The following is an 18,603-nucleotide window of genomic DNA, read 5'->3' as shown; positions in this document are numbered from 1 at the left end:
TTCCACATATGAGTGAAATTATGATATTTGTCTTTCTCTGACACACTTATTTCATTTAGCATAATACATCCTAGTTTCATCCACAATGTCACAAAAGGCAAGATTACGTTCTTTTTTATGTCTGAGTAATATTTCATTGAATATATATACCACAGCTTCCTTATCCATTCATCTGTCAATGGACACTTGGGCTTTTTCCATATTTTGGCTATTGTCAATACCGCTGCTATAAACATTGGGGTACATGTGTCCCTTTGAATCAGCATTTTTATATCCTTTGGATAAATACCTAGTAGTGCAATTGCTGGGTCATAGGGTAGTTCTATTTTTAATTTTTTGAGAAACTTCCATACTGTTTTCCAGAATGGTTGCACCAGTTTGAATTCCCACCAACAGTGCAAGAGTGTTCTCCTTTGTCCATATCCTCACCAACATCTGTTGTTGTGTTAATTTTAGTTTCTGTGACAGGTGTGAGGTGGTATCTCAATGTGGTTTTGATTGGCATTTCCCTGATGATGAGTGATGCTGAGCATTTTTCATGTGTCTATTTCATGTGACATCTATCTGGATGTCTTCTTTGGAAAAGAATCTATTCATGTTTCCTGCCCATTTTTCACTGATTTATATGATAAAGTGATTTTGATGAAGCAAATCTACTTGTGTCACTCCTCTATCCAAAATCGTTCCATGACTTCACTTTGATCCTATGATTAAGACCAAATTCCTTAAAAAGGCTAAAACACCACGTTCTAGCTCCTACCTATCTTTACCTTGTGCTACTCTTCCATTATTTCAGTTTGACCACAGTGATCTTCATTTACTTGTTCCAGCTTAATCATGTTCCTTTCTGACTCACAGCCTTTGCGGATCCTGACCCCTCCCCCACCCCCCGCGTACAATCCTCTGTTTCCACCATCCTTCCTACCTGGTTAGCTCCTCCTCATCCTTAGATCTCTACTTTAAGGTCACCTCCTCATGGATGCCTTCCTGAACTCCTAGGCTAAAGTGGATGTCTCTATCACAGGCTCTCATAACACCATGTAATTTTTTCTCAGTCATTTTGTAGTAGTTTATAATTATGTATTTTTTGAGAAGTGATTCTCTGTCATCCTCACTAGACTATGAACTCCATGAAGGCAGGTATCATGTCCATTTTGCTCACTAGTTGGCATGCTGGTGACATGTGGTAGGTGCTCAAGAAACATTCCTTTAAGGGATAAATGGGTGAAAGGGGTTGGTCAAGTTGTGGACCTCCTTAAGATCATGCAGCCTTGAGACCCCCACAAGCAGCCTTCTGGAAGAGATAAAGCCTAAGCAATGTTAAGTCCACAACCTATTAGCTTTGCAACCTCAGACTATTTCTTTAACCTTTTTAAGCCTCATTTTCTTCCTCTGTAGAAAGCAAATAATATCTATTTTACAATGCTGATGAAAAGATTAAATTTTATACCTCTCTAGTGATAGCCATAATTTTAATTAATTAATCATTAACTGTGCCATTATTTGTTTAATGTCTATCCCCAATGCTCAATTTATAAGCACCAAACAATATGGACCATGCCACTATGCTCCAATGCCTAGCTTAGTATGTAGAACACAGTAGGTGATAATTATTTGTTGAAGATAAATCAATAAACATATAAAAAGAATTTAGCATGGTACCTAGCTAAATTAGGCATTCGGTAAATATCAATGTCTACTATAGATTGAATGTTTGTGTCCCCCCAAATTCCTATGTTGAAACTCAATCCTCAATGTGATGATATTGGGATATAGGAGGTGATTAGAGACCTTTGGGAGGGCTCTACACTCATGAATGAGATTTGAGTCCTTATAAAAGAGACCACAGAAGGTGAACATCCTTGTCCCTTCCAGTATGTGAGGACATGGCAAGAAGACAGCCATCTATGAGCCAGGAAGTGGATCCTCGCTAGACAGTGAATCTGCCGACACCGTGATCTTGGAACTCCCAGCCTCCAAAACTGTGAGGAATAAATTTCTGTTGTGTATAAGCTACCTGGTGTGGTATTTTTGTTATAGCAATCCATATGGACGCAGACACTCTTCTTCCCTCCCTTCATAGCAAATTCCCCAAGACATTCCTTCTAGCCCTGCTGTTCTTTCAATTGGATGGAGGTGGAATCAGTTGCTTGCACTTTTCATTAATTCACAAGGTATTTACTGCAGATAGTGTTATTATGTTAAAGTTAAATTCAACTTTGAATTTTCCAAATAATAACACTCTCTTTTTTATGGGCAGAAAAAAATCCCAACAACAATGATCTTCTGAGCACAATTTATGTGTCAACCACAACAAAATGTTCTGTAAATACTACTGTTCCGACTTTATAGAAGCAGAAGGTAGGCACAGATATGTTACATGACTTAATTAAGTAACAAAGAATTAAAATGAGCTTTCCACGCTTCCGTTCAATACCCTTCCTTCTACTCTTAATTGTCATTGCACATGAGCAAATTCAACAGTCCTCAGCAGGCCTCCTGTGATGGTCAAAGAAATTTCTTTCATCATACAGCTGAAATATGCCCTATTGTTTATGAGACAGTGAAATGAGCAATGAAAGTAGGTTAAGTGGGAAAAGAGAGAGGCACAAAGTTTCCTTTCCATGACAGCATAAAAAAATCTATACAATATCAAACTTTCAGGGGCACCTGTGTGGCTCAGTGGGTTGAGCATCTGACTCTTGATTGCAGCAGCTTGGGTCATGATCCGAGGGTCATGTGATTGAGACCCAAGTTGGGCTCTGCACTGACAGCTCAGAGCCTGCCTGGGATTCTCTCTCTCCCTCTCTCTGTGCCCCTCCCATACATTCACTGTACACAAACAAACAACCTTAAAAAAATATATCAAACTTTGAGTACTCAAGGAAAATAGGAAATTAAAAATATTGCTTTGGACTATATTAAGAACAGTATTATCTTAATAGGCAGCTTTAATACATTGCAACATCTTGGCACAAGCATGTGCATGCACACACACACACACACACACACACACACACACACACACACAGAGCTGGATCAGAAGTCCAACAAGAGTTTTGCTTCAGCTGATTTCTCATAGTTTTCTAAATTATTAAAAATCCTGTTAACAATTTCAAAGCTTGACCACTCTCAACAATAGCCAAATTATGGAAAGAGCCTAAATGTCCATCAACTGATGAATGGATAAAGAAATTGTGGTTTATATACACAATGGAGTACTATGTGGCAATGAGAAAGAACAAAATATGGCCCTTTGTAGCAACGTGGATGGAACTGGAGAGTGTGATGCTAAGTGAAATAAGCCTTACAGAGACAGACAGATACCATATGTTTTCACTCTTATGTGGAGCCTGAGAAACTTAACAGAAACCCATGGGGGAGGGGAAGGAAAAAAAAAAAAGAGGTTAGAGTGGGAGAGAGCCAAAGCATAAAAGACTCTTAAAAACTAAGAACAAACTGAGGGTTGATGGGGGGTGGGAGGGAGGGGAGGGTGGGTGATGGGTATTGAGGAGGGCACCTTTTGGGATGAGCACTGGGTGTTGTATGGAAACCAATTTGACAATAAATTTCATATATTGAAAAAAAATAAAATGAAAAAAAAGAAAAAGAAAAAGAAATAAAAGGCATCCAAATTGGAAAAAGAAACAATTTCAAAGCTTGAAAAATGCATCAAAATATGCAAACATTTATAATCAAATACCTGAATTTAAAAGAACAAGGTTAAATTCTCATTTTTTTTATTTTAAAAAACCTTTACAAAAATAAACCCAAATCATTTCAAATTTTTCATATTTGAATAACCAGTAATAGAGAATCAGTAGGTTGATTTTCACTTTAGGAACATTCTCCCAGCCAACTACATACAGCTCCAACATTGAGTATTTAGAATCTTAGAATCCTGTGGAATGATGCGATCTTTTGAGATTTTCTTCTATCTATCCCATCAAAAGATCACAGCCTGTGTCTGAATTACTCCAGTAACCAGAGCATATAGCTCTAGCCAATCTATTTCATTTTGGGGAACAGCAACTTTTGTAAGGATAGTCTACTGTGCCTTAAGTATTTTTTTTAACTTCTGCATAAGGATTCTCTTTAGCTTCCTGGAGCCAAAGAGAACAAATCTTTATGAAATCCAACACATATTAAAAACTAGTACAGGGGCGCCTGGGTGGCTCTGTAGGTTGAGTGCCCAACTTTAGCTCAGGTCATGATCTCTCATGGTTTGTAAGTTTGAGCCCCACATTGGGCTCACTGCTGTCAGTGCAGAGCCCACTTTGGATCCTCTGATCACTTCTCTGTCTGCTTTTCCCCCGCTTGCACTCTCTCTCTCAAAAATGAATAAACATTTAAAAAATAATAATAAAATAAAAATAGTACATATTTGTTGAATGCCTTAAAAAAGGAGACCTAGTTATAGTCTTAACTCTAGGCTAAAATTCAAATCACAATTTAAAGACTCAAACTCAACCTTCAGCCATTATTTCAAGAGCCTTGTGTTCATAATAAAGGGCTTTGGATATTCTTTCTTTTTGCTCTCTGAACAGTCCTGTAATGTACCCACTGTTTCATTCTAAAGGTATGAAATTTGCCTCGTGGTTGTCAGTTACTGGATGCAGGATACCACATTATGAAATATATATATAAAAGCTAGAACAACCTTTGGTCCTAGTTCTGCATCTAACTAATTAGGAACAGTAGCTGTCTGATATGTGGATGATCTCAACCACTGTTGTCTACAATATGAGCTCTTAGCTGAATCAAAACCAAATTCAAATAACATCTCTGCCACTTACTAAGTTCATCCTCAAAAGTGACATAAGAACACCTATGGCACAGTGTTCTTCTGGAAAACAAATATCACAATTAAGGCATTCAGCACTGTGTTAGAACACAGCTTATATTTAGTATATGTGAAGTCCACTTCTTTAGTTCCACTTTGCTTTAAGAAATAGTCACTTTTTAAACCACTGGCTTTTAAGTGGTAAGAAGTGGGAGAATCACATTACATTTCTGCTACAAAGCATTAATTAAAGGTTAGTGAGGAAGATAACGGAATCAATCCGATTCAATAAGATTTGCAGATTGCACTGAGGCTATCCTATCAGATAAGTGAGAGGCAGCTGTCCTGTCTAGAAGACCAATTTCCATTTTAGTAAACGCATCCAATACCCACGTATTACAAACCTTGATGGGAATATAACTGACATATTCACATTCTAAAGCTTGCCAGAAATCCTCTGCTAAATGGCCTAAGGGTAACAGAAATGATTATATAATGTAATAATTTTTTACAAAGAAAAGTTGATATCTGTAAGTGAAAAAAATTAAGTGTATTCATTTATTTTGAAAGAGAGAGAGAGAGCATGAGCAGGGGAGGAGCAGAGAGAAAGAGAGAGAATCCCAAGCAGGCTCTGCACCATCAGCACGGAGCCTGACACGGGCTTGAACCCATGAACTGTGGGATCATGACCTGAGCCGAAATCAAGAGTCAGATGCCTAGTGAACTGAGACACCCAGCTTTCCCTAAGTGAAATTTTTAAGTAAACATATTGAAGTAACTCACTAGGTAGGAAACTTAAAATTCCTAAGTGTACACAAACTAAAAGCTAGTTTCTCATAATGTTCTGATAAAGGTGTTAGTGACAAGGGCAAGCATGCTGTTGAGCTCAGAGCTTAACTTCTTACAGCTTAATACATAAAAGACATACACTGTGTAATAACATAGTCCCCATAAAGGCTAGTGAAAAATCTTTCACTTGTATCATGAGGTAACATTTACCCTTGTAGATACAGGAAATTCTAGCAACGTGGGTTCATATACTAAGAAAACTCACTAGAGACTTGTTATCACAAATTTCCAGACTGTTTTTAGAATGGATAGGCCTTTCCTTGGTGTCTTATTCCAATCAGGCTGCAAATAACAAAATACCATAGACTAGGTGGCTTAAAACACAGGAGTTTCTTGGGGCGCCTGGGTGTCTCAGTCGTTTGAGCACCCGAATCTTGATTTGGGCTCAGGTCATGATCTCATGGTTCGTGAGTTCTAGCCCCGCATCACACTCTGTGCTGATGGTGCGCTACCTGCTTGGGATTCTCTGTCTCCCTCTCTCTCTGCCCCTCCCCTGCTCACTCTCTCACTCTCCCTCAAAATAAATAGATTAATTAATTAATTAATACAAACAAACAAACCAACAGGAATTTCTTTCTCACAGTTTTGGTGGCTCAGAAATCCAAGACCAAGGTGCAGCCTGATTTGGTTCACTGGGGAAGGTGGACATCCTGGCTTGCAGAGACTTCTCCCTGTGTCCTCGCTTGGCAGAAAGAGAAGGAACTCTGGTCTCTTCCTCTTCTTCTAAGGACACTGATCCCATCACAGGGCCCCTTCCTCATCATGTCATCTAATCCGGATCCCCCTTCCAAAGGCCCCACCTCCAAATGCCATCACAGTGGGGCTTAGGGTTTCAATAAAAGAAGTTGGGGAGGACACAAGCATTCAGCCCATGACACCTGGTAGCATAAAAATCAGCCACCATCAATCTCTTAGCAGCGTCCACCACTCTTGAGGTGATTAAAAAATCAATAGAGATAAAAAGAACAACCCCCAAACACTTTGTTTGATCAATTCACCAAGACACTTCATCAATTTTGATTTCTGCTTGGCAATCCACGTTATCTTAGCCTTCTATTTCAGAATTTGCCACAACACTAAAAGAAGACAGTGTTTGAATATCGAAGGAAAATCATTCAGGATGTCAGATTAGAACATAAAAAAAACATTTTAAGTTCCGTTTCATAGTGTTGGTAACAGACATTGCACAAGTCAATGTTACTTAAAGAAGCACTGTTATCTTCATAGATGCCATATTGTAACTTGGGTTATTCAGATAAAAGTGCAGGCAGACTATGGGCCCGTCTTCAGGAATGAGGATCCATGAGGCTCCAGTAAAGGTCATACAAATAATGCATTTCTGGGAGCTTCTCTCTTAGCCCTTATTTTACCTCTCTCCATACCCTTCCTTCATAGACTTTCTCTGGCATACAATGTAATTCTAATAACCAGAAAGAATGAACCCAAGAAAATGAGCATTTTGTCTATTTCTAATAATCACTGGCCACACAGTTATTCATGTACAAACACATGCACATCCAAGCATGTGCCTATCAAACACCCACCCCTCTACTCACCATATATGCCCAGAAACACCTATGTGAGAAAGGATAGTTAACATTTACAGTCACTACTATGGACCAGACACTGTAATAAGCACTTTACAGGTATTTCATTTAAAAGCTCATAAAATGAGGGGCGCCTGGGTGGCTCAGTCGGTTAAGCGTCTGACTTTGGCTCAGGTCATGATCTCACAGCTCATGGGTTTGAGCCCGGCATCAGGCTCTGTGCTGACAATTCAGAGCCTGGAGCCTGCTTCAGATTCTGTGTCTGTCTCCCTCTCTCTCTCTCTCTCTCTCTCTCTCTCTCTCTCTCTCTCTCTCTCTGCTCCTCCCCTGCTCACACTCTTTCTCTCTCAAAAATAAACATTAAAAAAATAATTATTAATTAATTAAAAGCTCATAAAATGGAACTATGAGAAAGATGAAATTGGTCTATTAACAGACGGTGGGACTGAAGGAGAGCAGTTGACTAAGCAGTTAAATGTAGAAAGACCAGAACTCCAGGTAGTGTACTTTCGGGAACACTGGGATTTAGTCACTTTATCAGACTGTGATGCCGAGAACATGCAAAAGCACCCAACCTCCTTCTTGTTTCTCCCTTATCTCCATCCCCAGTGCTTGCCAAAGGCAAAAATTTAAAGGCAAAACCCTCGTCAGGAAATTTCTAGGGCATTATGGTATTTTGAAAGTGACAATGCAATCCCCCTAGTAGAAAAGATATCAGAACGGAACGCTTATCTGCAACTTTCACCTTACCTTAGAAAGCATATAAATTAGTTCTTCCCTACTCATTAAAATCAGGCTAAAAATATATACTAATTTCCATAACATTTGTGTAGGCTTCTATGGGAGTCATAGCCTGTTATCAAGCAAGCAAGTCAAACATGTTTATTGAATGAGTGAATGAATGATGAGAATATATGTATTTTTTACTTCAGAAATTCCTCTTTTCTAGACTTACTAGAAGACACTGTGACTTCATTTCCAGCAAAAATAAATGGCACTGATGTGCTCCAAAGCACTGAAAAGAACTAGTATAAAGTGTTCGTAGCTTTTAATTTCAAAAGTATATGCACTGATCGTTGAAGCAGAAAATATGTAAATGTTGGGGGGGGGTGGAAATGAACCAGTCACCCACTCCTTATTAAATGGAACTGGCACTCAGTGCTGGGAAATGGAGTAAAATGATATACATGTATTTCTAAAATTCCAAGAATAATCTAAGTACTTAAGCATTTTAAAAGGCTATTTTATCATAAAATAAAACAAGGGGGAAAGGAGGCACTTGGGTATTTTTTTCCTGCACAATCACATTCACGCTAGACTGATAGCCTTGAGCTCCTGCTTAATTTTATGAAAGCTGGCTGCAGGGCCAGTGAACAAAGGCTTTAGTAGCTCCATAGTGGCACAAGATATATCAAAATTCTCAAAGCATAGAGTTGTGTGGCCTGGTAACTTCAGGTGTGAAACGTCTGCTTTCAGTTCCTACTAAGTAGGTTAAAGATGGGGATGCCAGTCTGGTACAGCTACCTGCCCAATTTACAAACCGCTAGCTTCCCCATGCAAAGCAGAGGCAGTCTTCACCAAAACGTCTGAATCTGAAGGGATACATGACTCTCAGTTTCCCTGGGGTATTAACAACATGCCTACTCACACCTGACCACTGACCGTCTGCTACTGGGTAGGAAACCTTCCTACTGCGGATATGTATCACTGTTCACTTCTACATTCTGTATTCATTTTTAGAATGTACAGGCTTTTCCCCACATAGTAGTTAAGGAGTTACAGTTAAAAGGAGTGTATAATTAATAGACAGACTGAACAATTTATATAAATTATGTGAAATGTATATCATGTTAATGGCTTTCTACCCTTTTTATTGGTAATGTATTTACAGAAGTTTGGAGGTTATAAAGTCAACAGTGTTTCCATTGGCCTTCAGAGATTTTCAGAACTCAAGCTACCTTGCAATTTTCAAATTATATTAACATCAAGAGTGTCCCCAAATATGTTCTACTCACTTTCAAGAATGGAAAGAATTAACCTGCTAACTCTAGTATCTCTGTGGGTCTAACTCCTGTTTCAGCATTTAAAAGCTCAGTGCGGGGCGCCTGGGTGGCGCAGTTGGTTAAGCGTCCGACTTCAGCCAGGTCACGATCTCGCGGTCCGTGAGTTCGAGCCCCGCGTCGGGCTCTGGGCTGGTGGCTCGGAGCCTGGAGCCTGTTTCCGATTCTGTGTCTCCCTCTCTCTCTGCCCCTCCCCCGTTCATGCTCTGTCTCTCTCTGTCCCAAAAATAAATAAAAACGTTGAAAAAAAAATTTTTTTAAAAGCTCAGTGGGGGCGCCTGGGTCAGATGAGAGACTGACTCTTGGTTTCAGCTTAGGTCACGATCTTGTGGTCTTGTGAGTTTAGCTCCCTGTGGGGCTCTGTTCCAACAGTCCGGAACCTGACCAGGGTTCTCTCTCTCCCTCTTTCTCTGCCCCTCCCCAACTTGTGCTGTCTCTGTCTCTTTCAAAATAAATAAATAAATTTAAAGACAAAATTATAAAAGCTCAGTGGACATCTCTACATCCTGTGATGAGGTTTCCATATGTGGTTACCTGTTGTCTCTACCAAGGGGGTCCTATGCATCCTCTGGCTCTAATGCTGGTGCTGGTCAGGGAAGACTCTAGTTCTGTATCAGTTTGGCCTGATGCCTGTCTTCATACTTGCTGCCCGGACACACTGCCTGGTTTCTGGTTCCTGTAATCCAGCCTCCTTGTGCTCTGTTCCAAGGTTTTGCTCCCCAATGAGTCTGGATTTCTGTTCCTTCCTACCTTGCTGTACAGCTTTTCCACTTGAACTTAAACTACTTGCATTCCCTTGTCAATATGAACTTTGTGTTGTTCTCCAGATGCTCAACATCAGGTTCCCTGACCTAACAGATCGGCTCCTGGCATTTCCTGGCTGCTGCGTTGTGTCTTTCTCGCCCTTCTCCCCAACCCAAGCCTGGCAGTGCCACTCAATGTTTAGCTTCACTGACAGCTGCAAACCAAGTTTTCAGTTTGCAATAGAAAAGCTCCTTCTACCCCTACCACAAAAGAGGAAAGGATTTTATTACTGGTATTCTTTAAGGGATGCCTGGTCAAAATGATTTTAAAAGTCAGCTTTTATTCAATTTCATTATTTTAAGATTATATTGCCTTTTGCCTACACTAGGGATCATTGATCCCACTGTACCATTTCCGGCATGTTATTTATCCATAAAATTAAGAGAGAAGATGCTACTGGTTTCTGACAAAAAAAGGAGAATGGCAGAGGCAAGAGTCCCCAACTTTTTTTTTTTTTTTAATTTTTTTTTCAACGTTTTTTATTTATTTTTGGGACAGAGAGAGACAGAGCATGAACGGGGGAGGGGCAGAGAGAGAGGGAGACACAGAATCGGAAACAGGCTCCAGGCTCCGAGCCATCAGCCCAGAGCCCGACGCGGGGCTCGAACTCACGGACCGCGAGATCGTGACCTGGCTGAAGTCGGACGCTTAACCGACTGCACCACCCAGGCGCCCCAAGAGTCCCCAACTTTTAAATGCAGCTTCTCAAAGCTCTGAACTATTTGCTCCTGGAAGGGAATTGGGCAGATTTGGGCAAAGCGGTCATATGATTTTTCTTCATCACCTGACATGATGATCATGTAACATCGTTTTAACAACAGTTCCACTTTATTATTATTATTTTACCTTTGAATAGATCACAGCCCAGACTTGTGACAATATTGTAGGCTTTAGAACCAGACAAGCTGTGGTTCATATTCTGATTTCTGAGTCACACTGTCTGGATTCTTTAACGTTTCTAAAACTCCATTTCCTTACCTGAAAATGGAGATCAAGAAACAACTCCACATGTTAGTCATGGGAGATGCAGTTAGATATTTTATTCTTTTCTCATACACACTGGATGCGCTATTGGTATGTATATCCAAAACATACAAAGCAGTGACATAAGGCATATTCACGTATGTCCAGATACACCTGTCTGAAAACTAACAATGGTGGCTACCTTGTACATTTACTACTATGGAGCAGTTGCTGTTCTAAGCATTTTGCAGGGATCAGTTCATTGAAAAACAACTCTGAGGTAGACACACTTAGTATCTGAACCTTATAGGTTACAGAAATGGAGAAAAGTGAAGTTTAAAAAGTGGCTGCAGGTGTAAAGATGAGAACTCTATGAAGAGCATTAAGAAAGCACTGGGATGCTGCACTGTTGCCTAAGTGGAAAGCGGAGAACTAAGGGCTCACTTACCCTCCTTGCTTATCCCTTATTTCTAAGTGATGGGTTTGCCAGACATAAAAATATAAAATGATGCAAAACCCTCATTATTCAATGTCATTTATCACCATCATCATCACCACCACCACCACCATCGTCATCATCTATATGCCAATGATTTAAAAAGTTAGAGATACTGGCTCTTTGTTCATCCCCTACACCATATAAAACCCAAGGAGCAAAATGTTATATTGTACATTATTTATGCCAACTTTTTACTAAATATTTGCTTTTCTAATCATAAAAGGATCAAAATTATAACCCATGCTTCCTTCAATTTACCTAACTTTTACTTAGTATCCATATACCTGGGACATCTTGGCAGCCAAGTTCTGTAAAGGCTTTAATTTTCTCAATGCCAGTAATATGCCCATTAAAATCTCTAGCTTCCTCCTATACCTCCTTCTTTACAGAAGATTTACTCCTCATTATGGCCTAATCTAGCTGAATCCTAACCCTGGAATTAGAGTCCATCACTGCACCATCTTCCCTAATGATAGGAAAGCATGGAATAATAACATGATCAAGAAAAGGAGAACCATCAATTTGGAAAGGAGAGTCTCACTAGGCAATAGCAGGCTTTGAATGCCTAAGTCTTTCTTGGTATTCAGATTTACCTGGTTTCCTTTCACATTTCCAATATAAAAGTGGGTTCCATGGGGCGCCTGGGTGGCTCAGTCAGTTGAGCCTCCAACTTTGGCTCAGGTCATGATCTCACGGTTCGTGAGTTCAAGCCCCGCATTGGGCTCTGTGCTGACAGCTCAGAGCCTGGAGCCTGCTTCGGATTCTATGTCTCCCTCTCTCTCTGACCCTCCCCCATTCATGTTCTGCCTGTCTCTGTCTCAAAGATAAACATTAAAAAATTTTTAAAAAGTCGATTCCACCATATTTTTCCTCATGGTATGATTATTCCAGAAAAATTCTACATGTACTTTAAGTCCAGCAAAAAGTCTTCTTAATTTTATGAAATCAGCAGGTATCTGGTCCTTTAAGAACTGTACCACCTTTGGAATTTTTTTTCAATAGTAATTAAAAAATGAGCAGATAGCTCATGGTACAAAAGAGCACTGTGTAAATTTTCTAGAAAATAAGCTGATCTGCTTATGATGATGAGAAATCTCAGATTAGGCATATAAGAGGATTTCTACTTTATATTCCTCCTAACACGTTTCTCACAAGGTATGTTGTTTTATCTTATACAAGGCTAATATTCTTTCTTTATTTACTCTTTCCCTCTGTGTGGCCATGACATCATCACTCTGGCTTCAGCACATAATGTTTTCCTTGTCTGAACCCTAAATTCAACCCATATAAACCTGAGGAGACATCAAAGCTGCCCTAGATACCTATTTAAGATACATACACATACTGGCATCAAAGACATGTTAAAAACACCAGGCCTTAAAATAATATCACTTTATAATTTATTGCTAAAATTTCCAAACAAGTTCAGTTTAAGAGAATTTGTGAACCAGGAATGTTTGCTTCTCTTTCTCTCTCTCTCTGATATAGATATATATAGATATATAAATCTATATATATCACACACACACACACACACACAAAGATGGAAAGCCTATATATATATATATATATACACATATATATATACATATATATAACCATATATATGGTTATATATATGGTTATATATATGGTTTATATATATATATGGAAAAATTTGAGGCTCACACAGAATATTCCCATATTTTTTTCTGTGGGGTATCCTAGCTTATTTCAAGGTAAAGGAAACACGATGTTGTGAAATCTGTATTTTTAAACCTTCAAATTGTTGTGGTACCCTCAGAAGATATCACATACCTTCTTTTCTCAAAACCTTGACACTTCCATTTAAATCAAGGATTCCCTTGGTTTTTCAAAGGACAATCTGTTTATCTGTTTATCATTTATCTGTATCTCATTTAGTTGTAAAAGCTTAGAGCCAAAATAACATGACTACTTTGGTTGGAGAAAGCTAACACAGCAAATCAGGGGTTCATAGAGGAAGGAGATTGGTGGTTGCTAAGATTAGTGCAGTAGAGCCCACAGCCTGGAGAAAGGCATGTGCTGGCAAATTCAGGCCAATCTGTTCTACCTTTTGGAAATCACTGAGTGTAACAGTGACAACTCATTGTAGTGTGTCTCTGGTTTAAGATCAGACATTTGGCTATGTCTACCATACATTATGTAACAATAAATTATAAGGAAGTTGAAGATAATTTATAAGAACTTCTGTACAAGGCAAATCCTGCACATATACCAAACACTGAAAATTCACCTTGCCAAAGAGACTCACTAAAATATTTAGCAGCAGCTACACATTATACATAATGGCACTAAAGAACACCTTTCTCCAAAGGAGAGACACCTTAATGAAAACACCCTCTGGGATAATAACATCAAACTACAATGTTTCTTTCCAAGTCTTCTTATGTGCAGATCATGCTATGAAAAAAAAAAAAAAAAGTAGCAGTCTAGATGGTTTAGTAAGGAAGAAAATAAAAGCCTACAGTTCACTACTGTTACTTATACTAAAAGTGCTTTCTGTCCTTTATATAAAAAAGCCATATACCCTGACATTGTGTAATCCACGTGAAATTCTATGTAAAGTTACAGAATTATTCATTAGGTAGATATGATTCTGAATTGTTCAAGATAGCAGTTTTTAGTAAGAAAATAGTAAGGAGTTCAGCAAATCAGACCAAAAAATGGTGACCCATTTTCAAAGCTCTTCCTTTATTTAGCTTGGAAGATTAAGATGCTTCCACTAAAAACCACTGGTCATTTGGTAATAGCTAGAACATTTCTAAGTATCCCTTTAGAATTAGAGGGTTATTTGACAATGCACTGCCAAATACCGATTAATCATCATATAACTGATAATGCAATGCATATTTTTTTTTTTTAAATTTTTTTTTTCAACGTTTATTTATTTTTGGGACAGAGAGAGACAGAGCATGAACGGGGGAGGGGCAGAGAGAGAGGGAGACACAGAATCGGAAACAGGCTCCAGGCTCTGAGCCATCAGCCCAGAGCCCGATGCGGGGCTCGAACTCACGGACCGCGAGATCGTGACCTGGCTGAAGTCGGACGCCTAACCGACTGCGCCACCCAGGCGCCCCAATGCAATGCATATTTTAACGTAACTTATTTCTTACTAACTGTCAAAATACAATACTTAGTTTATATTGGAATCCTGTTCTCTAAGAAAGACTAATTATGATGCTGTGCAAAGTTGCCTAGAATTCAGCACTTAAATTCTGTAATAATAATGAATGTAGAGAACTAGATCTGTAGAATTTTTCCTTACTGAGCAATATTATGATTTGGTTACCTATAGTATGTCAATACTATGAATTGACTCACAATGGAAGTTCACTCATTAAACAGAAATACCTGTTACTTGGTATAAAATTTCTAAATTAAAGAGATTTCCATCATTTACTTTCAAGTTTAAGTACCAAAAGAAAATTATACCCATGCAATTTAATTTACTATTAAAAAGTACTTGTGTACAAGCAATTAAACCCAAATACCTTGTAAATATCCAAAAATCCACACTGGTGGTCAAATCTGGTATACAGTTCATTCAGCATGCTGATCACCTGCATGGGGGTACACTGGGCACAGATGGCTGTGAAGCCGACAATGTCTGAAAAGAGCATGGTGACATCATCAAACTTTCTGGCCTGCACCTGCTGTCCTTGCCACAGCTGCTGAGCTACATCACCAGGGAAAATCGAATACAGAAGATCCACTGTTTTCTTTTTCTCTTCTTCCAGGGCCTGGTGAGTTCTTTCCAAGGTCGCCTTTAGTTTATCCATCCTCTTTTTCAAGCCATCTTGGGCCTTGGCCTGCTCGCCAACCAGAATGACATCTCGGGTGGCATCATGGATAGGGATGTCTGAGAGATGCAGCCCTCGGCCCATGAGTTCATCCAACTTGTCTACACATGGAGAGCCCAAGAATAAGATGGAATTTGACTCTGGAACATGGATCATCTGTCCCTTGACTTCCATCACCTGCAAAATTAACATGAAATTTTCATCAGCGCTCTTCATACAAGTAGGTTCACAAAAAAGTTTATTTATGACGCTGATGAAGAGGAGGAACATGAAATGTGCTAGTAGCTATGCTGAATTTCTGCATTCATATGAGCATATTTAAATATGGTTTGCAGCCAGCGTAAAAATTCATGGTTCTAAACAGAAATCTTTGTTATTATCTCCCACTCTGCCACTCTCCAAAGACAGTGGTGAGATGAAGAGTGAGATCAATGAGAAATGAAGCAGGAAAACATTTTTTATTCAAGATGAAATTACACTCAGGCACATCATGAAACGGGCTCAGGAGTCAGTTCAAAACCTTTCAACCTGCTTAATAATAAAATTAGGATAAATCTATCTGTCAAAATAACTGCATTCAATTGTCATTAAAATAAGACTCAGGAAAAAGTCCAGAAGATTAAAATAAATCAAAAGTATTGTTTAGCCTTACGTAAGTCATTTTTCAAACAGTTTGTAGACCTTTGAGTATATAGTGGTTCTTGCATTGACTGGATTAGGGAATAATCCACTTGATCTTAAAAATAAAAATTTAGGGGAACCTGGATGGCTCAGTCGGTTAAGCCTATGACTCTTCATTTCAGCTCAGGTCATGATCTCACAGTCCTGAAATCAAGCCCAGCATGGGGGCTCTGTCCTGACAGCATGGAGCCTGCTTGGGATTCTCTCTCATTCTCTCTCTCTCTCTCTCTCTCTGCCCTTCCCTGCTCAGGTGAGCATACTGTCTCTCTCAAAATAACTAAATAAACATTTTTTAAAAAACAGAAATTTATACTAGATATGATTAAGTCACTATTACTAGGAAGTAACTATCACTCAACTAGCATGTTCAACATAGGCTAAAAATAAACCCTGCAAATCAGAATAGCACTAATGGAATGCATCTAATAAGATAAAGAATCTGAAGAAATAGTACTTTAAATCCATCCCTCCTTTCTGTGCTCTTGGACTGGAGAAGTTGGGAAATGGACGTTTGATGTTTCCCATCAGTGAACACAGGTTTATGCTATCTCTGCTCAGCGCCCCACAGAACACTGCAAGGAAAGGAGCAGAGGCAGGAAAGGAAGTAGACATAGGAGGCGGCAATATGCATATAGTTATTTGGGTCAGAATAAGGTTTCTGATCACACCTGGAGAGGAAAGGGGCTGTAATGACCTAGAAAGAACAGCATACTAGTTGGCCAGCAGAGACCGCCCATCCTGTGTCACCTTCCATGGCCCCATGGAATGTGCTCAATAAATGTATCTTCCATTACTCTTCATAGCATGAAGTAGTTAGGCTGGTGGATGAAACTAGAGGCAGAGAACAAATATGTGGTAGGCCTGCAGCTATGTCTTACTTTGCTCCCCCTGTGCCATTCATCAAGATCTAGTATGGGGAAGGAGATACAATTGAGTCCATGCTTGATGCTGTACTTTTCACGAAATCAAACGTTGGCTTTATCTTGTGTAAAATTTCTGCTAGTGCTCAGTATTTCATCCTTTTAAGCATAATCCTCTCATTTACTCACTGATATATATGTTGTTTTCTACTTACTCGAACTGGGCGATAAGCATAAAAGGGTAAAGGAAGATCCCCCTTCTCCAAGTTATCACAGTATGGTGGAGGGGACTGGAGAACAGCATGAAGAAGACACTTCTAGCTCCCTCATGCAACATGGGCTCTCAAAAGACTGCAGACTGTGGTTTGAGTACAGAGAAAATAATTGTTCTGAGAAGTATTTCCAGGTTGTTTTATACCTGCTTATACTAAAATTTATTTTTTAATTTTTTAATGTTTATTTATTTTTGAGACAGAGACAGAGCACAAGCAGGGGAGGGGCAGAGAGAGAGGGAAACACAGAATTTGAAGCAGCTCCAGGCTCCGAGTCGAAAGCACAGAGCCCAATGTGGTGCTCAAACTCACGAACCATAAGATCATGACCTAAGCCAAAGTCGGACGCTCCACCAACTGAACCACCCAGGTGCCCCCTCAAATTATACTGAAGTTTAAATGAAAGAGCATGAGGTATAAGAAAAATAACCTTTTAAATCTGTCAGATTTCAGAAATTGGTAAGCATAATAAAAAGGAGTATTGGATGGGGCAAAAGGTTAAAGTCATCCTTTTAGAAATCTTGGTGGTCAGGTTCTGTTAAACTACCTGGGTCATTTTTATTTTAATGCACAGATATCTCTGTACTAATATTTACCAGTCTAACCAAGAAGTGATTGAAAACTGAGTAGCTCATGTAACTGCACACTACACATTTCTGTATTTCCGCATATCCTGAACATGGACTAACCAATGCTCCCATGAGACTCAAGTCTAGGAAGACAATCATTGGTAGCAGGCTTACAGCATGGTTAAGAAAGAAGGATTTGGAAACAGTCAGACCTGGATTTGAATTCCAGTTCTCTCGACATTTAAATGGGCCAACTTAAGTTATTTATACTTTCAAAGCTTTGGTTTCTTTATGTCTAAGATAGAGATGAAATGATAATTATGTTGATGAGGATGAGCCTGTAGCTAACTCAACACATCTGCTGAGTGCTTGCCATCAGCTAGGTACCGTGCTGAGTACTTAATCTACATGTTGTTAAATTTTACTGTACCCTATTACTGTTCTCTTTTTTTTTTTTTTTTTTTTTTTACAGATTTAGGGAGGTTGGAGGCTTTCTAACAACACACAGGCTAATAAACAGCAAAGTCAGCATTTTAAACCCAGAGGACATGCTCTAAGTCACTGAAGAAGCATGATGGGTAAGGATGTTGGGCAAGGCCAGAAGGGACAATAATAATTCTACATGTAAACCAATGTGATGGCAAAGTAACCTTATTGAGATATTCACAATAGGCATGAGAAAAGATAGAAGTTGTTGCTCTTGATATAGATGAAATAGTTACTTGTATGCCTATCCACTGATAGCAGGGTAGTAAAAAATTACTTCTATATGTGATTTCATCTTTAGGATATAACTTATGGATGCACGGACAAAATGACATGTCCTTGGTGTCCACAGAGGTCTTTGTTCTCACAGCGTAACATTCACTTCGAAGGATTAGATCCAGAAGGAAAA

The 18,603-nt window shown here is 39.1% G+C and overlaps 1 protein-coding gene across 1 annotated transcript in view; it reads right to left on the bottom strand.

Annotated features, from left to right (window-relative positions):
• The window catches only part of GUCY1A2 (guanylate cyclase 1 soluble subunit alpha 2), a 322,573-nt gene that overhangs the window by 112,024 nt on the left and 191,946 nt on the right, over positions 1-18,603 (bottom strand). The window contains exon 5 of the mRNA XM_086679239.1: positions 15,018-15,503. Coding sequence (XP_086535365.1) covers positions 15,018-15,503 — 486 coding nt within the window. The remainder of the gene's footprint in view (positions 1-15,017; positions 15,504-18,603) is intronic.

The sequence above is a fragment of the Puma concolor genome, chromosome D1, assembly GCF_028749965.1.
Source record: "Puma concolor isolate L17-30 chromosome D1, mPumCon1.1.hap2, whole genome shotgun sequence".
NCBI classification, from domain to species: Eukaryota; Metazoa; Chordata; class Mammalia; order Carnivora; family Felidae; genus Puma; species Puma concolor.
This window is presented reverse-complemented; position numbering and strand designations above follow the sequence as displayed.